At 42.5% G+C, this 24,187-nt stretch overlaps 1 protein-coding gene across 1 annotated transcript in view; it reads right to left on the bottom strand.

Moving 5' to 3' along the window:
• Positions 1 to 24,187, bottom strand: part of CNTNAP2 (contactin associated protein 2) — a 1,865,599-nt gene that overhangs the window by 216,577 nt on the left and 1,624,835 nt on the right. The window contains exon 16 of the mRNA XM_012768220.3: positions 20,361 to 20,531. Coding sequence (XP_012623674.2) covers positions 20,361 to 20,531 — 171 coding nt within the window. The remainder of the gene's footprint in view (positions 1 to 20,360; positions 20,532 to 24,187) is intronic.

Here is a 24,187-nt window from a genome sequence, read left to right as displayed (position 1 = left end):
TAAAATGTAAGTTGTCAGAATAGCCGGAGAACGAGGGTTCCCGGGCTAAGCAGGAAAGATTGTTTCATTTTAAAGGCATCAACTGCCATCAAGGAAATAGAATTTAGGGATAAATTGAGTTTAACCCTAAAGGTTTGACTCGCAGGGATAAATGCGGCTCTAATTTCCTCTGCTATTCTCCCTCTGCTGCGACGAATTCTTGTCCAGGTCTTGAAACTGTCACCATTTGGAGGAAGTCTGGGTACCAGCAGTCGTTAGAAAATATCCACACTTTTCTCTTTGCTTGTCACAATAGATCCCCTATTTCTGCCTCTGCACCGCAGTCGTCTCAGCATCAATCCTGTGCTCCAGAGAGGGGAGGAAAGTCACAGGGGACAGTGTGGCTCAGAGCCTCTCTCCCCAGGGGGACACGGCCACCGCAGGCCAGGAGCCTCCAAGAGCAGCCCCGGCCAGGAGCCCCATTCAGGCTCTGCTCAAGAAATATTTACAAAGCGAGAGCCCGTTGTCGCACACTTCCCTGCTGTCGCTTCCTGAGGAAGGGGACTCTAAGCCTCGTGTGAGCGGGAAAGAAAGGGCTCCTTTTTCTCAGTCATTCCGAGCCAGCTTCCCTGACATTGCTAAGGGACGCCTCTGAGAAATCCCATCTCCCAGCCAGACAGTGTGTTTTAAAAAGCTTCTAAAGTTCAGTTTGTGGCTGATTGCTCTCAGTCTTCCGGGTGAGAGCAACTGACATTTTAAAAGAGATAATTACAGAGAGAGTCGGCGAGCGAATAAAAGGGAGGCGGCATGAAAGACAGGGCCGCCCGTGCCACCGTCCTCACTTAACGTGGGTCCCCAGCTGGAGACGGAAGCATCGCCCTGCTTCCGCCCGTGGAAAGAGAGTTTACCATGCGCCGAAAACCTTCCTATTCCCAGAAATAAGTATCTGAGCGTGAGAGTTGTGTGGCACGGCTCATTGGAAAGAACACCGCGCCAGACACGAACGGCTGCTTTTCCATGAGCCTCGGGAACTGGGGAGGGTCTCAGGTTTGACCCCACTTGCAAGCTAACCTGTCAGCTGGCCACAGTTTCGGGATGCCGGCTAAAGACAGGAGACTCCCGGGTCGGGCACAAAGGACCTTTTCACTCACAACACAGCAGGCACCAGGAGCTTATCGTTCACAGGGGTCTCCCTCCCCCCACCCCGAGTCCCCTGGGGGTGACATGGGGCAGCCCAGGTGGGTGCTGCACACCCGCTAAGCTTGCTCCACAGCTCGGGAACCCTGAACTTAGGAAGCCCCAATATCTTAAAGGAGCTGCTAAGAAGCTTGGTCAATCTTTGCCCTGGAGCAGGACATTGTCTTTATTACCCTGGTCAGGAAACAAATCTACCCTCTTTCCTGGAAGAAGACATTGTATCTTCCAAGTCTGTTAGCTATACATGCATCCTTAAAAAAGGTATGAGCAAAGGTGTCAATGCCTCTTGCTCAGAAGACAAGCAGAAATAGGAGAGATGGATAGAGAATTTTCTCCCAGTAACTAATCACTCTCACCTCTTCCCTTGTGAGCTAACCTGATTTTGCTCAGTAATCTATGTGTTTCCAGAGTCTTATGCTTCAGCTAAGGATAGCCCCAACCTCAGCCCAGAAGCTGACTCTGCACTTAACCAAGACCAAGATGGCAATTCCATGCTCCTTGCCTGTCATGCACTTAGGATGGGACATATCATTCCCTCCTGCCAATGAGACATGAGTGGAGTCTCTTGGTAGCTTTTTGGGAAAAGTATCTTAGCTCATAAGAGAGGTCAGGAAAATACAGTTCCTTTTCTACCCCTTAATACTGGGGGGGGGGGGAGGTGGTGGTTACTAATGTTGCTGGAACCGCCTGGAAAATAGCAGCTATACCAAAGAGAATAGGGAGGGCAATGGGGTGAACCTGTGTTGTTGGTGACATTGTTCAACTCTTAAATTATTCCTGGAGCCATCTACATTAGGATTTCTTATGTGAGATCCATTACTGTTTAAGCCATTTTTTTTCATTGCAGCTGCCAAGTGTCTTAATTGATACTGAACATGGTTTGGGAATCGGCATACCTGAGTTCTAGTCTTAGCTTTGCTTTTTTCACTTTTTGGGTCTCAGTTCACCAGCGTCTGAAGTGAGGATTGCATCTATAGTTTCCCAAGAGTTTCCATGTCCAAAATGTGTTTGAAACTACTGAACTAGATTACCTCTAGCGTCCTTTCAAACTGCAATATTCTATATTCTCCCAAAAGATTCTAAGAGAAATAAAATGAAATATAGGTAGTCTTAATGGTAGCTTTAGATATTGAATCATTACAGGGACAAAAGAGAAATATCAAAAGAGAAATACACGAGGTGGCATATCGGCATCAGAAAAGAGTATAGATGGCAGAAATGACTGTTGAATAAAGCTGGCTTGCGACTTCATCAGAGTGACTTAAAACAATGGATGGGATAAAACCATGGACAACTCTTGGTATTTCCAATGTCCTCCCCCTCCCCTTCAAGCATGCTTTCAGTAGGTGGCGCTATTTGCTCACATTTCAATATATTAATACTACATTTCCGCAAACAAATCACTCCAGGTTTGACGAATTGAGTGATAAATTTAACAACCGACCAGAATAGCAGACTTTTTGGCTCTGGGTTCCTCCAGCAGATGAGGTAACATTTAGACATCAGACCTAAAGTGTCAGTTGGAGTAGCAGAACAAATTTGACCACTCAATATAGAAAAGGTTAAGAGAAAAGACAAAGAAAGGTATACACATTATGAGAATAATGACCAGTCCAGTTAACACTGTTTCTGTTTTGATAACAATTTGTTTTTTCCATTCTAAAATGACATTTCAACGGATGATAGTTTCCAAAGGTCTCTTCTGGGCAAAATCTCATTGGATTCATACAACAAAACAAGTCGTTGGTAGAACAGATACTTTAGTCTTGTTTCAACAGTCCAAGTGTTATGAATATCTTTTTCCTTTTTTTTTTTCCCTGAAGGAAGGATGAAGTGTACATCATAAGAGAGAAGAATTATGTAACACGAAAGGGTCATGAGAAGATGCAGGAAGGCTGAAAATAAGGTCAATGTGGGAATGGAGGGATGAGGAAGAGGAGAAAGAAGTAAAGAATATATATCCAAGGCCAAGTATCCCACGTGTGCACTAGATACCATCCTTCCTCCTACTCAAGGTCACCTCTCTAACAATTCTCCCCTCTCTCTACTACAGCATTAATGACTCGCTCTCTACTGGATTGCTCCACATAAACATGGCAAAATGTCTTTAATCTGAACCACCACCACCACTATAAAACCCTTCTCTTGCCTTTATCTACCCCACTGGTTACCATTTCAATTCTGTGTTCCTTTTTGTTGCCTCACATTCTTTGAAGGAGATGCCTGTACTCTCTGGATCCACTTCTGCTCCTCCTCATCTCTCTTTAATTCCATCACGTAAGGCTTTCTCTGTCACCACATTTGAAGCTGCTCCTGCCTTAGGACCTTTGAACTTGCTGTTCACTTTATCCAAATAACTCTACGGTTGGTTGCTCCTTTACTTCTCTGCTCACAAGACATCATATTAGAAATTCCTTCCCTAACTATTCCATGCCAAGTAGCAAACCCCTCCCTCAGCTGCCTTTCCCCCTTTATCCTGATTTTATAAAAATCCACATAGCATGTGTCACCATCTGGCATGGCATATATGTGCTCCTGGCCTCACTAAAGCAGAGGCATTTTCTGTTCTGTTCATTGCTCCACCCTCAGCACCTACAACAATGCCTGCCACAGAGTAGGCATCAGTTTGTGAATGAACAAAAGAAAGAATAAATTGGAACACCCCTGCTAGGGATGCCATCAATTATAATATAGAAATATATAATGTAGAAATATATAGCACAGAAAGAGAAGTCTCCAGGCCAACCAAATTAGATGGAATGCCATCTTGTATTTCATAAGCATCTTTCCTAACAGCACAAAGTAACTCAATGTGTATTTTCTCAATCTAGGAACATGATACATTAGTTATGTCTGTTTAAAACAAATGTTGCTAAACATTGTTTTCAAACATATGATGCTTGAGGAATAATGGCTTGCCCAAGATAAACTCCACGGAGGAACGAGAGGCAGAATTTTCTCTCTGTGCTGCATCTCTTGCTATTTTCACTCTGCTTTTAGGAACAAGGACCTTGGATAGTAATTACATTTCTCAAATTTTGGCCTACATAAAAAGCTGCTAAAGTGACACGCTTAAAAGCATAGTCCAATGCTCCTCCTACAGAGAGTCTGTTTCAGCAAATTAGGGGTAGGACTTTGGACTCTGCATTTTGTTAATGTCAAGTGATTCCGATGCAAGTGGTCCTAGAGTCCTACTTTAAGAAACACTAGGATTGCCAAGTTTCCTTCTAGCAGTAGGGTCCTAGGAATAGTTTGCTTCCCTGTCCTCACCAGAAAGATTTTCAAAACTGTGTAATAAAGAATTCACTTGTGCTCCTAAAGAAGTCTGGCTTTTGGCCTTGGCTTTGGGAAAGTAATATCCAAGCCCCTGAGATGTTCTGCCTGATAAGCGTGTCTTTGTTTGCCTGGGACCAGTGGATCATACCAGACAGTCTAACAGTGTGATTTAGGTTGAGGCCTGGCAACACCAGACAGTATTTAGGATGGGAGCTGACTGTTCCAGGAAGACCAACAATGTATGGTATGGTGGGAGGGCTCTGGGTTATAGAGTTCAACCTCCTGAGAGGCTGGAAACTGAGGTTGGCCATGTGCACAATCAGCCACTCCTATGCAATGGAGCCTCAATAAAAGTCTGAACACTGAGGCTCAGGAAAGCTTCCCTGGTTGTCAATACCCCATGCAATTTGTCACATACTGATTCCAAGAAAGAAACGTGTTCATGGCTCCCCAGGGAGAAGATAACTAGAAGCTCAGCATCTGGTAATTTTCCTGGACTCTGCCTTCTGTGTTTCTTCCTTTACCTGATTTTCATCTGGATTCTTCCCGTGTAATAACTGTAACTATGAGTCCTTCCAGAAAATTATCAAACCTGGGGATGGGTTGGGGAACCCCCTGAACTTGCAGTAGGTGTCAGAAGTGTGTTCATTCTTAAGGGGACTGTGTTCTCTCTAATTCTGCAATTGGTTCTACCTCTGCAAAAATAAAAATAGTCACTTCAGTCTAGAAGTATGTGATTGAACCCAACAATGTTAAGACATAAAGACTTCAGAGCATGGTCTTCAACCTCTAAGTTTACTCTCACTGCCTAGATAAGGAAATTGAGGCTATAAGACATCAAAATCCAGTAATGACTAGGTCTAGAGGTTTTGCATTTTTAAACTATATTGTGTATGGCCTTTCATATTGTCAAGGAAATAAAAAAAATAACCTATTTTTCTTTTTGTATAGTTTTAGTTCGTGAATGTAGAGATTTTTAGAACCACATATGCATATTCACACCAGGAAACTTGGTGTTAAATGCATCTGAAAATGAAAGTTGGCAAGAAGAATTTATTTGAAGTCTTTTGGAAATTCTTCAAGGAAATGCCTGGAGCTTAAGAATCAATGTTATAAACTCATTTTAAAGTCTCTGGTATCTTGATAACCTCTTGAGTATAAGAAATATTTCTTTTTGTGTATTTTGGCCTTTAAGCTTTTTATTATGGTTAAAAAAAATAACTTCACAAACAAAGGCATCCACAGAGGAAAGGAAGCAAAAGGGAGATACCGTTGGCCATGTGAAAGCAGAGATCTGTCTTTAAAATGCAAAGCCTTTCTAATTTTAGTTTTCTCCGTGCATTTAACCACCTTCTAAGAATAACTTCTTGAATATTAATGGACCTATATGATTGAAAAAGAACAAGACAAAAATAGCTCCAAAATGATATGTAGCTTGAAACAATGCCCCGTGCCTCATGCTAGGCCCTGTAGCTGGGTTTTAAATACCCTCGTGTTTGGAATGAGCAGAGATGTGCACTGGGCAGAGAGCGCCTAGTTTGGGAGAATAGATGACAGTCCCAGATGGTGACTCTGGGGATAGAGTATTTGTGATAAAAGGAAATGCAGAAGCTGCTTTAGAGAAACCATGAAACCGGATGCCTAAGGATTCCCCAGAGATGGAGAGGAGAGCAGATTGAGGACGGGATGGACTGCAAAGAAGCTTTCCTCTTGACCACATTCCTTCCGGCTGTGTGGCAAAATGAGAAAACTCACTGAAGAAAATGTGCTTTGGCAGAAGACCAGGGGTCATTTATGAAGTTGGTTTCAGGTGATGTCAGAGAGAGCAGGCTCGCTGAGCTATGTGGCTTTGGGAAGTTCAAGGAGAGAAAGGACCCTGGGATTTGCAATCCAAAGGAGGTAATATAACCGGAGGCTGAAACAACTTGAATGGGACAAAAGCTGCTGAGGGTCAACTCAGACCAAGCTGAAGCTTATAAAGAGACAATATTCTAGTCAGTCTATTAATTATAACTTTGAAATGATGGAGCTATGGATGGCTGCCCTGATAGGAATACTGATAAAGAGGAAAAGTCAAAGACCAGGACGGAGGATGAAAAGATAAGGCTTTGGATAAGGTGCATGCCTACTGGGGAGAGCTGTAGATAAGTCTATCAGAAGGGAAGCAGCCAAGGGGACTTGTGTTTTCTGGTTACTGTGGACTGAGTTTTGACTCAGCCTAGAGGTCATATCACAGGGACAGTTTCTCTGTCTCTGTTTTGCAACAAATTATTTCCTTTCTAGCAAACCCTTCCAATGCCATTTCGCATACGTTCAGACAAGATTTCTCTAATTAAAATTAAAAGGTGCCAAGAGAAGACATATATTTTATATGCTATGGACTGAGAATATAAAAAGAGATTGATTCTGTTTTCCATTGCAACACTAGATGCACTTTAACTACCATGCATTTGCAGTAGTGGAAAAATAGTGGAGAAAAAGTAAACCCGTGCTTTAGATCAACAGAGAATTTAGATGGGAATAAATAGGCATATCAGAGGAAAGGAGAATCGCTTTCTTTCTACATAACAAGCTTTCTTAATGTGTAAAAGACTTCAAAAAAGTGCCTTGTGCCTCAGAGTCTTTGCAAGAGATGCGGAGCTGATCTAAATTATTTCATTAGTTTTTCTCTAGCTAAAAGTACTTTAATTTGTTCTTTTTTCTTCTACCTGGTAATGAATATTAGAAGTGAGGAATCTAAGGTTGAAATTAAAAATACAGAATCTCAAAATCTTATGGTTGAAAGTATCCTAGGATAAATGCTCCATTAAAGTTATAGAAAAGTTATTAGACCCTGAGTTCATATATTTCCACATCTGAAAAATGGCAGAAATCACTTGACACCTTATGGTTGTGCCAGCCCAGTTCTACTTGAACAAAGCATATCTCTGGAAATTTATAATGTTAAATAGTAACAGGGATTCTTTATGGGATGCTCTTTCCTCTTGTTTCTGATCATGACATCTGAAAATATAACTTTCCTGTATTTACTGCATACATAAATGTTTTGCCTCCCTGAAGACAGCCCGTATAAAACAGAGTGAGAACCCTTTTAGGACCAGTTTGTACAATGTTCAAACAGCTATGTTTACTTTTTTCATGATTTAGTGAACTAACAGAACATGGTTTCTCTCCAGAATGGCTCCGTCGAGAGAACGGTTGCAGGTCGGGTTAAGCTAGTCGCTAGTCCTGCATCAGGATGGGTTGACATATTCTCAACAAGGTGAACGCACGGAGACGGCCCTGGGAATAGGGGTCATCCATTAGCAGCCCTGTGCTGCCGAGCACAGCCTTGCTCGGACTACCCAAAAGTGTCTTCCACGTTCATCAATTTGAGCATTCCCTGCTTGATGCTGTGGCATGTGAGCGAGACTTAAAAAGCAGCAGCATACTACAGGCTCAAAATACGCAGCCTGCTATCGTGGGGCATGATGGGGAATTAGTAACAAGAAGCCAGTAAATCAGAATGTGTGAAAACCTATCTTTTAAAAGTTAAGCCCAATCGTAAGGGATTGTTGGTTAGATGGAACACTTGGCAGTTGAGGCGCTGTCGTTCACAATCTTTTAAAATCCATGTTCTAGCTGTTGACATAATAACCTAATTATCCCCTCCAGATGCTGATACAACCCATATAGGAGGCCAATAGATAATATAACAAACCCCAGAAAAATCTGAGACAATCCTACCAGCCAATAGGAATTTTTTTGTGTTTTATATTCTGTAGTTTGTATTAAAAAAACAAAACAATGTTTTCTTTTACCCTTGGTTTTGCTTTCTAAAGATAAAATTATAATTTTTAAACTACGCATACCCTCTTGAAGATTCTGATATGGTCCTTGTGCTCAGTTGAAAAAAATATTGCTGTTGTGAAATTAAAAAAAAATTGACATGGAAATGTGTTTCTAAAATATTGTTACGTGAAAAAAGTAGGATACAAAACAGTATGTAACATATGATTTCATTTTTGTAAAAAAATCATATGCAAATGCATAGAAAAATGTTTAGAATTTTTTAGACAGCAAAATGGTAATTTGAATATATTGGAATATGAGATTATAGTTGATTTTTTTGTTTTGTCCTTTTTGCTTTTCTGAATTTTTGAGTCATTCAACAATGAAAAAACAATACTTGCATAATTTCCACTTCCTTTTGCATACTGCTGACATTATAAGCAACTCTATTCCATAATTTTAATAAGTATTTAATCCAAGGGATTAGTTAATCAAAATGCAAAGAGTAAGATACTTGTTTAAATATAGAAAATCAGTGGGAATTTAAAATTAGATTGAAATATTCCTCTCTATTTCTTCCCTGTTTTTAGAAACTTGAGAAGATAGAGAGACCAAACTTTACCATAAAGTAATTTTGAACAAGATGTGAATTTTTTTCCTATTAAAAATGGCTAAAACTAAGGGCCTGCTAGTTTTCAAAGTAAAATTCTCACAGGTATGAAATGCCCGCATGTTCTGGTGTTTAAACTAATGTATACAGGAATCGGAATGCAAGATGAGCATAATTCAGTGTTATAATTACACTTGACAGATATACACTGTTTCTATTATTCATTGGCTTTGGTTGCACTTACCTAGAAAGACCCTGTAGAATACTAAATATCAACCACTCTTCATGAGAAGTCATTTGGCATTCACATCAGTTCTCATCAGAGGAATCAAATTCAGAGATGCAGAAAACCAAATTTGATCATTTTAACACCATCGGCAAAGGCAAGCAAAATGAGTAATTTCCTAAGAGGCTGTAGGTCCAGCTTGCTTTCATTTGTCAAATTCTTAACACAGATATGTGGTGGGTCACTTCTTTAAAGAAAGATGTCTTTTAACTGGTCCTTGGGCTTCGGCTATCTTATTTCCAATTGCTTACATGTTACATAATCTTCCTTCCCTACTTGCATTTGCCTATACTGTTTTCTCTCCAGAAAAATGCCTTGATCTCATTTTTGCCTATCCTTCAGTGCAAAGCAAATTGATGCATCTTCTGGAAACCTACCTCGATTTCTTCAGGTGAGGTTAAAATCGACTCCTTTTTGTCGTTATAGTACCTGTGAGAGACGCCACCAGCTGTTCGGGAGAAGTTTATTTTCTCCTTTGTATAGTTACCCCTGCAAAGCTGCTACCCGGCCAGGAGCTGCCTTTTCTGGTCTGGTGCCTGGAGGTGGAGCCACACGACTAGCTCTCACCAATAGACTGAGGGCAAAGGAATGTGTTCGCTTCTGGACCAACGTGCCCAAGAAGAGACAGAGCTTCCCCATCCTTCCTTCCTCTGCTGGCCAACTGGACTTAGACACTCTTAGAGTCTGGAAAATGGTGGAAAAGGAGTCTGGATCTCTCACTCCCGGTGTGGAAGGGCTTCGCAGACCAGAGCATAGCATGCATGCTAGACTGCCATAGAGCTGCGGAAGCCTGGAGTATTACTGTGCCCAGCAGCTGATCTTACTCCTAAAGAAGATTAGATAATGTTCCTAACTCTCTTATGACCTTATCTCATTTTTTCATTTATTTGTATAATTAAAAAAAACAAAAACAAAAAACGGACCAGAGGAGTTTTCTCATGAGACCACTGGAAATTTGAAGGGATAAATTGTGGCGTCATGTTTTTATTTCCAATACCCAGTGCTGTGTCAGAATGTTGTAATATTTGAAAAGTATGTCAGTTGTAACATTATGTTTGAATGAATTAGGGGGGACTGTATAACTCACAGGCATTTCAGAGCAAAGAGAAGTGGCTGGGTACCGTGAGGGAGCCCTGGAGACCGGGAAATACTCCTGGGAGTGCCAGAACTGCCACCTTTACTAACCCACCGGACTGAGGTGCCAACAGGAGCACTTCCTGATTTATAAAGGAACTGTGCTTCGGATATATCATAAACGCAAGTAACCACTTTCCCTGTTGAGAAGTATGTCACTGGCAAGCTTGGCATTCAGAAATATGGAAAGCGATTCCCTTTGTTGTTCAACATCTCTACATCTAATTGACCCCGGAATCGAGGACCCAGACCCGAAGCTCCCCCATGCAGCTCGAAACAACCTTTCAAAACCCCAACACTTATACACAACAACAAAGGGCTTTATGCTCAGCTTTATGGAATGTGGATGTGTTCCGTGTACAGTGCTGTGACCATAGGAAAATACATTCTAGGTTCTGAAGCTCAGAAACTTCTAGAACACAGTAAATCAGGAAGGACTTACACTAGAAAATTAAAAAAAAAAAAGGTAAAACAGAAATATGACAGAAACAGAAATAAGTCATCTTCAAGCATTTAGGAAGAATATATTTTAGCTGTGACCCTAGTTCTGTGTAAGATTTCACATAAGCCTTTGTGTTTCTTCTTTCCTCTTCAAGATTCCTGTCTTGATGGTTATTAAAAATTATCTTGTAATCTCGGCAAAATGTGTCTCTAAAAAGATAGTTCCCCGATTTTTTTCGTTTATAAAAAACTGTTTTGTGAAGCTTTCCGGTTGATATCCACTTGGCCAATTTTTTTTACATAGTTTTAGTTTAGGTGTTTGAGGGCTTGTAAAAATCTAGCATTGTTGCGCTTACAGTTTTCTTTGGCTCCTTAAGATGGTCCTTGGTTTTGAGCTATTTCAAGTAATTTACCCCAGTCACTCACTGTATTTAAATGAAGCGCTACTCCCTGATTTATTATATATTCTTTTTTTTAGCCAGCTTTGCATTAATTGGTCCCAAGTGTCATTAGTAATACACACTAACTGACTGTGGCACCAACTCTTTTCCTGAAGTGTTTGTTTTTATAAGAATATACAGCCTGCCGAGACACTGCTAGCTAGTAGAATGGCAGATGGAGGGTTTCTAACTTTATTATAATTCAAACTTCATATATATGTTCTACTTTTCTCACCAATCCATGTGTTTATTATTGAGCAATAATAGCATACTCTTTCTTCCATTTTTTCCCCCTAGAATGTGTGAATTCAAGCTTCTTTGTCTTCTAGCTGGCCGTAGGCTGGCCAATCCTAGTTGTTGGTCTACATGACACTTTAACATGTCCTCTTTTTGAAGGGAAAGATTTTGTGACTTTCCATATACAATAAATAGTGCAGAAAACCTTAGACCCAGAGAATGAGACAGAAGGAAAATGACATCAGAAAAAATATCTTTATGAAACTTCAGCATTTCTCTATAGTAATGACACACAACTTACACCCTATTCAGACAAAAACTCTGAGAAGATGCTCATTAATAAGATGCCTGTTCTTTTCCAGGCAATGTACCTAACAGTCTTGTAAAAATTTTGATATTTTAGGAAAATGAAGACTTCTGCCCTTTATGTTTAATATTTTAAATAAAGATGCAGCAAACAAAATATCCTTTGTGTGGGGAGGATTTCAATGGAGGTGAGATAGTTCCAGAAAGATGCTGTGAGTCTCAGGAAACTGTGGGTGGTATCCAGGGAGTGCTAACAGCTGGAGGTGGCTTAAACTCAGGTACAGGGTGCCGGTGGGTGAGGGGCAAAGTTTGTATGGAGTGGGAAGAAGACTGAAAAATTAGGTTAAAGCCTTAAATCAAGCTTAAGTGTTTGTTTTGTAAGGCATTAAGAAGCCATGATAGTCCGTAAGCAAAGGAGAAACAGGACCAGGTCTGTAGAAATGTGGTCTTGGTGGGGAGGGCAGGTGTCAGGAGAAAGGGACTGGAGTGAGGAAGATAAACTATGAGCCTGTTTGGATCAAGAATCCAGGGATTCCAAGCAGCAAAGCCATCATGGGAGACCAAGAGAGACGTCTGATTGAAAAGATCCCATTACCTTTGCATCTGTGTTCCATCAGCCTTTTTGCAACTAGGCTGAATCGACGCTTTCCCTGGGATTGTTTTGGTGTGATGACTTACAGGAAGAATAAGCATTTCTCTACATTAAAGATATGGTGTTCTATTAGGATAAACAGTCTATACAGTATGGGGAGGTTGGTGAAACATTAAATGTGACTTCGAGTTTTCTAATCCGGATGATAAAGAAGATGGTGATGACATGAAAAAAGTGGGGAGCACAGGAAAGGGCTTTTGGGTGAAGATGATGGATTTCAGTTTTGATATGTTGAGCCTGAGGTACCCATGGGCCTTTCTTATGGACCCTTAATTAGCATTTACAACTAAGTGTCAATCATTTTAGGAGCTCTTCTGATTACCTTCGGTTTAGCATGCACGCCAACTGAAATTAATCAAAGCGGACATAATTTGCTCTGGTATAACCCTCCTGCCATCATCCTTAGGAGAACTGAGAGCTGCAGCACAGAAGGTTAAGGTGCTGCTGGGTTGTGAGTTCACTTAGGCTGGTCATATTCATAGAACGTCCTGTCCTAAAGTCCATCCTTATAACCCTGGGGTACCAATGCCACATGTTCAAATGACTGTCCCTTCAGCAGAATTGGCAAAGAACACTAGATAAATTTAGTCCAAATTTATTTATCAATTATTTAGGTATCTTTTAATACTTAATAAAATGCAAACAGCTAATATATTAATAGCTTTAATATAGCACAGATTTCACCTTTAGTTTGTATCTCTAAACTTTTATTGTCTATAAAGCAAATGGAAAATTTAAATCAGGAAGTTAGAGAAATTAAAAAAAAAAATCCCAAGTGGTTATTATTAAATATCCAGGTACTTAAAATTTTTCGAGGGGGTACTTTTTTTTCTTATATGTAGTAATAACCAAGTCCAAATCATTTTTTAGATCCCAAATCTTGAATACAAATTGAAACCACATTTAGACTTGCAAAGTAGTAGAAACACTAAAATTCTTCCTAAATCGGATAACCTAAATTGGCTTGGATAATTAAAAAGAAAAAAATCTATGTGTTAATATCTGGTTTGTATTAATAAAAACTCACAATATTAAACAAAAACCATCCTAAATAATACCCCAGAGGCACGACAGCCCAGTTAAGTGGGATTAGACATTCCTCACGTCTACAAGTTCTTTTAATATAAAATGTTGTTCCAGTTCTGAAATAGTGGAAGATAAATTGCCATTAGTTTACTTCTTCTGATTCATCAGTTTCTATGTATTGCAGAACATTTTCTTCTGTGACTTTCTTGAGCACGTATATTGCAGAAGGCTACATCTTGGAAATGAAAGTTTTTTTCCTTAATACCCTTTCCTAAGATTAGTAGGACATTAGACTGCTGCCTCCACATTTTCGTGGAGATAGGCTTGCTAAATGCAAATATATTCTCTGAGTCATCCCGATACCTGAAAAGCTCAGAGTTGGTCAACATGGAAGATTATGCTAAAGTAGTACAACTGTGTCTGGTTGCTTTTCCTGAACGCTTGCAACTCAGCCAGCATTCCCTTCGAAAATTTTCTTCCCCCGAAATCCCCTTTGAAAATTTTCTCTGAAATCTCTTTTAAATTGTTAAACAAAAATAAAAAAAATACTTATGGTCACTATTTATCATTAAACACTTTTAAACACTTCCTTCCTCTGGTCGCAGTCTACCTTGTGGGACCCTAACACACAGTCATCTGCGTTGTGACCCCTTTCCCAGCGGGACATAACCCGGGGCCAGGAGGGCAGGTGACCTAACCCACTTCTGCCATTCTATGGCACAGAGTCTTCACTGGGCAACGCGTCCTCCGGTGACACACCCTCTCCTCCTCCTTTTATTTTGCTGTCATGGTCTGAACCCCGGGACGGTAATGCCAGATCACAGGCTCCCTGTCCACTCTGTCCCTTGTCATCACTAGTAGGGACCTCAAAAGGGATGTGATTGACCAGCCCCTCAGCATCCTGAAGTGCTAACCAGCCTTTTCATACAACCTAGAAAATGACACTTGAATGGCCAGAGCTGTGTATCTTAGCTCTTCTCATCACCTACACTGCTCTCTTGTGAATCCTTGAATTCCAAGATCCACCAGCCATGATCTTCCCACCCTTCAGTGTGTTAATATTCCTCCTTGTCTTCATCTTGGTCGCCAGCCCCTCAGTGGTGTTGGTCTCTTCCCCACCACATTTCCCAGGGCTCTCCATGCAGACGAGCTTCTCGTTCATTCATTGCACTCATTAAACACATGCTTATTCAGTACCTGCCATGCGTCAGGCATGGTGGTGGCCCTGGAGATATGATGATAAATAGTGTCCCGTAACCCTGGCAGCACTGGTGTGTGACAGACCCACACCTTTCCAAGGCGTCCATGCCATCTACGACTCTGGACTCTGCTCTTGCATTAGATTGTGTGTGCCACCGGGATGGGGCCGTGTCTCATTCTTCTTCTGGTCCCTTTTGGCACACACAGTAGGCACTCAATAAATATCGGTTGAAAGTCGAGATCACCATATGCTGAGAATCAGGTGTGAGACTTGCCTAAAAATCGCCACTACTTGCGTCACACTTCATGCTCCAGCAATGCCAAATGCTTGCAGTTTCCTGAACACCATCATGTCCCCCACCCCTGTGCTGTTGTTTGCACTGTCCCCTCCTCCTAGAACTCTTTCCCCTACTCCTTCATCCAGCAAACTTCTGTGCCTGATTTTTGTGATCCAACTGCAGTACCGCCTCCTCTCCCCCTTCCCTCCGGGGTAGGTCGCATACTTCTCCTCTGAAGGTTTCTAATATCTTATGCCTGTCATTGCAATTTACTTGTATTTTAACGCTGCAAACCACCATGTCTGGAATCAGCTGTGTAACCCCTATGCCTGGGTCTCCTTATCTGTAAAACGTGGAAATAAAACTTCTTGTAAAACCTAAAAACGTTAATACCTGTCAGAGCTTTAAAAAAGCACCAGGCATTTGGAAAAGTCTCAATAAAATGATGTGTCAACGGCCGGGAGCAGTGGCTCACGCCTGTAATCCTAGCACTCTGGGAGGCCGAGGCGGGCGGATTGCTCGAGGTCAGGAGTTCGAAACCAGCCTGAGCAAGAGTGAGACCCATCTCTACTATAAATAGAAAGAAATTAATTGGCCAACTAATATATATATAAATTAGCCGGGCATGGTGGCGCATGCCTGTAGTCCCAGCTACTCAGGAGGCTGAGGCAGGAGGATCGCTTGAGCCCAGGAGTTTGAGGTTGCTGTGAGCTAGGCTGATGCCATGGCACTCACGGTAGGTAGCCTGGGCAACAAAGCGAGACTCTGTCTCAAAAAAAAAAAAAAATCTAAAAAACGATGTGTCTATATAATCATGAGTGTGTTTGTCTCTGTCACTAAACTAGGGCATCAGGGTCTCTTGTCATCACCTTAGAGTCTCTGGCATCTCCCCCGGCAATCTGTCATGACAGGTGCTCGGTTAGTGGTGGTCTGATGCTGGGACCACGGTTATGATCATCATCTTGGCCAGAGCAGAGATCTAGAGAAGTCAAGCTAATTTCTCAGGGGTGACTCTGAACAATTAGACTGATATATCCATGGTTGTTAGTGACGAAGACAGGTGTAGAGTCTGGGTTTTCTGATATCTGCCCCAATGCCTTTTTTAAAAAAATAATATCTCTTTGCCATCTCAAAAATACTAATAAACAAACATCATCATCATTCTGGTTTGGAGAGGGACTTCCTAGTCAATGGCTTATGCCCCCCTTACTTTGAGCTGTCCCCTAGCCCTTTCAGTGTTGTGACATTGGGTCACCCTCATCCCCACTTCTTGGGGACCTCACTCCTTCATCCAGTCCTTTTATCTCCTGTATCTCAGAATTTCCCCATATATATATATATATATATATATATATATATATATATATATATGCTCAAGTCTCTACCATCTTAGAATTACAAGAACAATAAACACATCCACTTCCACCCACCCCAGTGACCACTCTATTTTTGACCGTGACCTCTACATGTTCAAACGGATGGTGACTCTAAGTCCTTGTTTCAATGACCTCTCAGTAGTACCTAACACTCCCTTTTTCTTCTTGAAATTCCTTTGCCATTTGGTCTGTAAGACACCAATGTCTTCCTGTTTCTCCGTTAGTCTTCTATAAGCTAATTGTCCATCTCCTATTCCTTGACTGTGGTTTTCTTTCTTGACCGTCCTGTTTCCGTTCTCTACACATCTGTTTTGGGCGGTGTCATCCATGCTGAGTGTGCCAAATGCTTATTTCCTGACCTTTCTCTAAGTGATGGCGACCCCAAAACTGCGCTTCTGACTCAGACCTCTCTGTTGGGCTGCGGACTTGTGCATTTGGCGTCGTTCAGAGACGTCCACCTGGTTAGATACTCCTACAGCTCACAGGTGCTCAAACTCGAAACGTCCAAAATGCAGTTTGTATTTTGTCCTCCAGTGTCAAACTTCTTTATGAAAGTTGTCCCCCCCCTGCACAACCAGAAACCCCAGCTTCATTCTCGGATCTTCCGTTCCACATAACCCTCATGATTCTGTGATTACACATCTGTGCAATCTGACTCTTGAGTATCTCTCATATCTATCACCCTTCATTACCGACTTCCTCTCCTTCCATTCACTCTGCCGCTGCGTCTCGTCTGGCTCCCGTCTTTTCTCTGGGAATGCAAACCCGACCACGTCACGCCCCGGCTCGCCGTAACTTTCAGGGTCAAGTCCGGCCAGCTGCTCCCCCGCGCGGACTGCGCCACCGGGTGCTGGGCCCTGCAGGCCTGGCCGCACCTGTTCCCGCCTCGGTCCTTCAGGTCAGCCCCCCACACCTTTGCCCATTTGGTGTGATCTTAAAACGTCCTTCCTTTCCTGATTTCTGTTCTTCCCCCACCTTCTTCACCTTACTGACTCCTGCTCATCCGTCAAAATTTAATTAAAGCCTTCCATTCATTGGGACGGACTCCTTGTCACTCCGGTCAGGTTTCAACGTTCCCCTGGGTGCTCTCAGCCACTCTCTGGATGTCTGTGCTGGGAGACTGCGTGCTTTCATGTTAACAGCAGTGACTCTGGGACGCACACAGAATGTCCGGGGTCAAACACCAGCTCTGCCACGTTTTGGCTGTGTGACCTCGGCCAGGCAACTTACTCACCCCCTGCCTCAGTTTCCTCATTTGTCAAATGGAGATGTGAATGGTGTACCCGCTGCAGAGGGTGGTTAGGAGAATCAGTGAGACGATGCCTGTAGGAGGCCTGGGACAAGGCCTGAGGCGTGTCGAGGCTGCAGCAAGCTGAGCTGTTTTCCTTACATGGTGACTACTGACTCAGCTGCTGGCTTCACACAGCGAGCAGACAGAGCTCTGCGGGGAAGGAATTGCGCCCGGCGTGGCTGTGCTCCCTCGGCACCTAGCACTGGACCTGAGACAGACACTCAATAAATACTCCTTCAATGAATAAACATGAATAGGAAATACAAGAAATATAGTCAACATTTTTACTGCTAAAGGATGCTAATAAGGTCACCCTAATTTTTATCTGTGTGTTTTTCTGCTTGTGCATAAGATGTTGATGGCATCTCATTAACTTATTGTACAGCGACTCACTGTTCTCTGAGTCAAGAATCTTCCAGTCCTGATGGAAGGGCACGATGTCATTAATTAACGGAACTGTTATTCTGGAAAACAATCTGCAGGCGTGGACTGTGACAAAATTCTTCTGAGACACGCTCAGAGAAACAAAATGTGAATTCCTATCAGAAAGAGATCAGAGAGCCCAGCAAGCTCAAGGAGAAGAAAGGAGAGACAGTTTTAGAAAGTTTGACTTCAGAGCCACCCTTTCCTGAGCCCCCTCTGGTAGCCAGCACTGCTGTGAAGACGTCGGGTTTGCAGAGTGACTCATACACTGGGAGAGGCGGGCCTGGGACAGTTCTCTCCCCACGGGCCCAGGAATCCTGCCAGCAAAGAGTCTGAAAAATCGTGATCAATGAGGCGGCAGCAGGCCTCAGTCGTGGCCATTTTTCCTCCACGTTCTTCATGAAAACACCGCTTCTTGTTTACTTTGAAGTTTTTCTGAAATACAGAAATCTGCCTCCCCTTTCCATGAAAGGCGCCTTTGAACCTCAGTGGAGATGCTTTATAATCCCGGGCATCTGATAGCTGCCCAGATCCATGTAGGGGATCCTAAAAAGGTACTTCCACCCTTCGTGGTTATCGGCAGGCCCGGGGAGAGATCAGCCTCAAATCTGTGCCCGGAATATTTGACACGTCATTGCCCAAAGTAAACTAAATGCCAAAAAGAAGGCGAGCTAGGCGACAAAAGGAGGCTATAATTCACCCATTCTGCCACACAGTTTTCATATGGTGGAAATACTTGGGAAACTTTGAAAACATCTCTAAAGATTTCTCATAATTAGAAATTAGTGAGGTTATTCAGTGCAAGTGCTGAGTAGAAATACCTGCTATTTCTACGCTTGGTTTGTTGTCTTTCCCACTCAGGCGTAGCTTTACAAAACATGAGGGCATAAAACAAAGACGGCAATTCAAGCAATTTTATCGAACCTTATAGAATTACTCAAATAAGGAATTGCCAACTTCTCTTTTAGGCCACCAACTATTTCTAAAATATGATCCAACTAATGCAGAAGTCAAGAGTTTGAGTCAATTAATTTTAACTGAGGGAAGTGAAAACCCCTTTGTAATAACTCCAATCCATAATTCAGTAAAGAGAGGGTTTTAATTAATTAATTTTCATTCTAGGGCCAGAATATCCTCAGTCCCACTTTCAATCAGACCTGTCTCAGATCAGATCTGCAATGAATGTCCTCAGGGAAAGGAAAATTGCAATAACTACTAGGCACTGAGAGAAATGTATATAAATATCTATATTCTACTATCCTAACAACTCCACGAGTTAACATTCCCATTTTATAGATCAGGAAATTAGAATTCAAAGAGATGAAGCAATTTGCCTGAGGATTTGGGTTTGAACCCGAGAATGCTAAATCCAAAGTCTGTGCACTTTTTTTGACATAGCACAGTCTGCCATTTCTTTAGAAAAAGAATCCAGTAGAATTTCAGCAGAAATGGTTAACGGATTTGGGCTCATTCTCAGAATAGACCCAGTACCATAAGCACTCAGATGAAAGGAGACTTGCCCCCAGCCAGTCCCCCTTGATACACTAAGCACAGGCTGAGCCTTTGCGGAGGGACATGGGGTATAGACTGGTCCCCTCTTGTCTGGTTGACTCTGTGGTTTCACTTTGTTTCAACTGTCTGAGTCTGGCTTTGCAAATATTCACCTAACCTGGAAGTCTGTGGATTGCAAATTCCTACAGCTGCATTTAGGCTCTGAGGATAACAGGGCCCAGGCAAGGCAGGAATTGTGCTGCTCAAATGCAGGGAACCCCCCGCTACCTCCACAGATGGAATTCCCCAAACTGGGAGCTCCCTAGGGTGTCTGCATCCAAGGCCAGCTGAGCTGAGCCAAGCAGCATCTGCTCTGCTCTGACCCTGCCAGTGTCTTATCCTCGGCTAAATAAAAATTCAGAACTTATACTGTAGAGGGTGTGTGTGTGGCCGTGAGTTTCTCTTGGAAAGCCGCAGTGTTTCATGGGATAGGCAGCCCTGTGGTTCTCCCAGCCTCCAGAACTCACCCCTGTGCTGCTATTATTTCTGTTTTCCCTCCTGTTACTCCCCTGCTCCCTGTTTCTCAGACGATTACACACTCCTCTGCCTACTTTGACCCCATCTCCTTGGAAAACAACCACACAAAACAAGAAACCTTAAGTCTATACACTCTCCTCCCATATCACTAGGGCTGTGTGTTCTCTCTCATCTTCTTTCAATAACGCTGGTTGGGCCTGTCTGTCTGTAAGTGCCTGCCTCCCTGAGAGCGCCGGAGGACAGGGGGTCACTCGCACTCAAGTTGTGTGTCCACCTCTAGTCCCGACCCTGGGACAGAGGAAACCACCCATGTTTGAACCCAGTGAAGTTATGTGATCAGGGCTCAGACCCAGCCCCACCCCGTGACAAAAGCGGCTACTCGAGAGTCGACAGAGAACTTTATACTCACATTTCAGCTCCAGCTTGATGAAATCTGTGTTCCCCATATTTTCAAGAAACACTCCCCGGGGAGTTAGTGTTTTGAAGTAGAAAGAAATGTCCGCGCTGGTCTCCCCTTGGAAAGTAGAGAAGTGCAGGTAGGAGGACGCGTTGGGGAAAGAGGCGGCATTCCAGTAATTCCCTGTGGGGGGAAGAAAAGACCAGATTGACTCACACCCTGATCATGCCAGTTACGCAAAAGCTCTCCCTTTTTTGAGTTTAGTAAATTTCCATTTATTAAACTCAAACTCTCCATTGGCAATAGCTCTTGTGTCCTCTCATCCTGTTGAACAACATTGTACCAAATCTTTACAGACCTACCTTTGACTTTCCAAAAGTTATATCTGTATGTGCATCTAATATTTTATTTATGTATATTAATTTTACTAGCATGTATATAAAATATTTTGAGTATTAATAAGCAAATTTACATAAAATTAATATTAATATATAATTCATATAAAACATATACAAATAAAACTATTTTTAATGCACATAAAGTATATTTTATTAAAGATTGGCCACTGGGGTTCCTCCCAAGGGGGACTCTAGGAGTAAATGGCACCAGAGATGAGAAGTGAGAAAAGCCCCTGGTGTTCTGGACTCCTGCATTTCTACTGGCGGCTTTGGACTGGGGCAAGAAGCATTATGAGCTAGACCTAAGGATGATAGGAGAGGAAGAGAGTTTTTGGTATTCTGCTCTTGCTTCTCACCCACTTTTGCCTTGGAATAACCAGTGCCCGCCCCAGCGTCAGCAGACACCTGGCGCAGGTGCCTCAGGAGAACCAATGAGGGCGCAGAAGCCCTGCGGAGGTGAGTTGCTGAGAACAAAGCAGAACTGACCAGGCCGGGCCAGGGCGGTGGTTTCCTCATCTCTCCTGCTCCAAACTCTGGGACTGAGTGGCTACAAAGGAAGTGTCTCCTTCCCAACCACTTCCTCCCTGGGGACTCCAGGTAAGCTCTGACTTGCGGCATTGTTTTGCGGGGCGGGGAGGGATGAGCTGAGCCCACGTGAGGGTCTCAATCAGCATCCACCCCGAGCCCTTGGAGAAGACATACATATACCCGCCACCCTCCACCCCTCCCCACTCATTGCCTGGCAGGGCAGCCAGGGTTCCCAGGAGACTAGCAGTTCATGGGACGAAAGCTAGATCACTAGCTTTACTAGATTACTAGCTTTACTAAATTACTAGACACTAAGCTAGATTACTCAGATTCCATTAGGACAGATGGACTAAGAATTTAATATGAGACCAGGTGCTGGCCGTCAAGTTCATTGCCAGGGTAGAAATTTCTTTCTACCGCACACATTTCTGAGTACATTTACTATCGCAACTAACGACTAAGATATATGGGCATGTTTTAAAGCAGTTACTAAAGCCTTTAGCTCTGATACTAAACCCGAAATATATGTTTTTTTTAAAAATGACATTTGCTATATCTTTCCTCCAAAGAGCACAATGAATCAACAGAGTGCACTCCATTAGTTTCTCTTCATACACAAACTATATTTTTTCCTTCCTTTTATGCAAAAACTATACACGTATACAACATTCAATTGAACTACTCTTTTTAAATAAAAGTAACTTTGTGTTGGTCCTGCTATGCTCCAGTCATAATTTTAAATTAAACATACAATATTGCTATATGCTAAGATATTAAAATGCCTTTCTATTTAATTAATGCTATTTGTGTTTGTTCTTAGAGACATCTAGGACATAGTGATGTCTAGATTGTGTGTCATGTTAAAAGATAACCTTAGGCACTTTAAAATGGTAGCAAGTTTATTTGAGCATTCAGAGATTTATCTATCTGGCAAGATGAGACCACAAGGGGTTCCTGGCTCCCCTGGTCGGGGGAGGAAACATTTATAAGACGTTTGTGGAAGCAAGACTAAGAAAGCGTTTGACTGACTAACGTGGAAAGCCCCTAGCTTGAGTCCCTTAGTGGTTTCGGACCTGTTAAGCTTAAGTTTCGTTTTACTATTTACATTGCAGTGGGTTATGGTTTGCTTACGTAGGCATCCAAGGCCTTGGAGCATCTCAGACAAATGGCCTGCCCATTAATTATTTTAGCAGGTAATACGCAACCAGGAAGTCAGTGCAGAATATGTTTGCAAATATCTTAATTAAAGCAAAAGCAGTGGTGGTGGGAGGTTTGGGGGAAACTACTTCTTAAGTAGTTCTTAATACTTAATACTACTTCTTAATAAACTACTACTTAAGATGTCTTAAAAGTCAGTCACAAGCTATTTAAAAAAAAAACAACAAAAAAACAAAACTACAAAATCATCTCCTACCTTTCAGTAGGAGAAAAATAGGCTAGTTCCTTCTCGGGAAGGAGAATATCGCACGATACTGGATAGGATAATACTGGAAAAGAAAAGTTCTTCCCTACTGCTGAAGCTGTTGTCACCTGAGGGTGACCTCATCCCAGCTCAACACCTGGGTTAGTACACAGTGAAAGGAGTTCAGACTCACTTCCTCCACCAGCCACCTGAGCATGCAGGACTCTTACCGAAAACCCAAGTCAAACCAGGAGTTGCAACCCTCTCACCCATCTGAGAGTCCCAAAGCTGGGAGGGAGTGAAGAGGAGACCCAGGGCTAGAAGGGTTCGGCTTACCCTAATTGGTAAGAGCCCTTTAACCACCTAAGAGCCTGAACGGATCAAAGTCCCCAGACAGACTGCAGCCTTGAACAAAGCAATTCTGTCTCTTTAGGCTGAATCCCCAGGACATGAATGCAATTAACATTTTAAAGTTTCAATCCGATCAAGTACATTCTTATTTTTTGAGGCAGTGATGTATTAGCAGAGGGCAGTTGTGTAAAATGATTCCAGAAAAAGGAAAGCTAAAAGTAAAACATGTCAGTATTTATTTGAGGTCCAGGACTGTTATTCAGACAGAAATATCCCCAGAGAGGAGAAGGGCAGTTCAGCCAGTTATTCTAGTTTGATGAAATATCTCTGTAGACCGCAATCCCATTTATTCTAATTCTACGCTCACTAAGCAACTCCAGCCTAATTGGGTCTCTGAAATAGACTTGATTCATGGGGAAATCAGGCCTTGTGCAAGTGGCATTTACCAGTCTCCTGGAAACATCTGAATTATCACAGGATACCTTTGGAGTTGACACTTGGGAGTTGTCCCAAATCTCTGGATGGATTTATTAAATCCAGATTCTTTGCCAGCAACAGTGGGAGGACTGTTGGACGCCACTCTGGACTAGACTGGCGGCAGCAAAGTTGAGGTGTCTACTCAGGAGGCACTAGGGGGATCCACTAGGGCTGTGAACTAAAATAAAATCTTAAGCCTTCCTCCCCAACTGACTGAATGGACCCTCTCTTGGCCAACTGGACTCCAAAAAACCCTAAAGCTGAGTTGCTGGCCATGAGAAGGGAGGTCAGACACACTTCATCATACTCCCTCCCTTTTTGGAGCTATCCTTGGTGATACTGAGATGCTAAGTTACTAAGAGGCCTAAGGCTACATAAGGCAACGCTTAAACCACACCTGCAGGCCATCAATTTACTTAACAGATCACTTGAGCTTTGGTAAATGCCCTACTGGTGGCTTGTCTTTGATTCATTGATATCCTTATCTTAAATTAAAACATGCCAAGCCTTTAGACAAAGCTTCCTTTCTTTAACCAATTACAAATCAAACAATCTTGAAACTTACCTACCCATCTCCTGTAATCTCCTCCCACCTCCCACCAAATGTCCCGCCTTTTCTGGCCAAACCCATGTACACCCTCCAAGTATTGATCCAGGGTCTTATGTGTAATTCCTGTCTCCAT

This window comes from Microcebus murinus, chromosome 9, assembly GCF_040939455.1.
Source record: "Microcebus murinus isolate Inina chromosome 9, M.murinus_Inina_mat1.0, whole genome shotgun sequence".
In the NCBI taxonomy this organism is placed as follows: Eukaryota; Metazoa; Chordata; class Mammalia; order Primates; family Cheirogaleidae; genus Microcebus; species Microcebus murinus.
The sequence above is the reverse complement of the archived record's forward strand: the minus strand, read 5'-3'. Positions and strand labels throughout refer to the sequence as shown.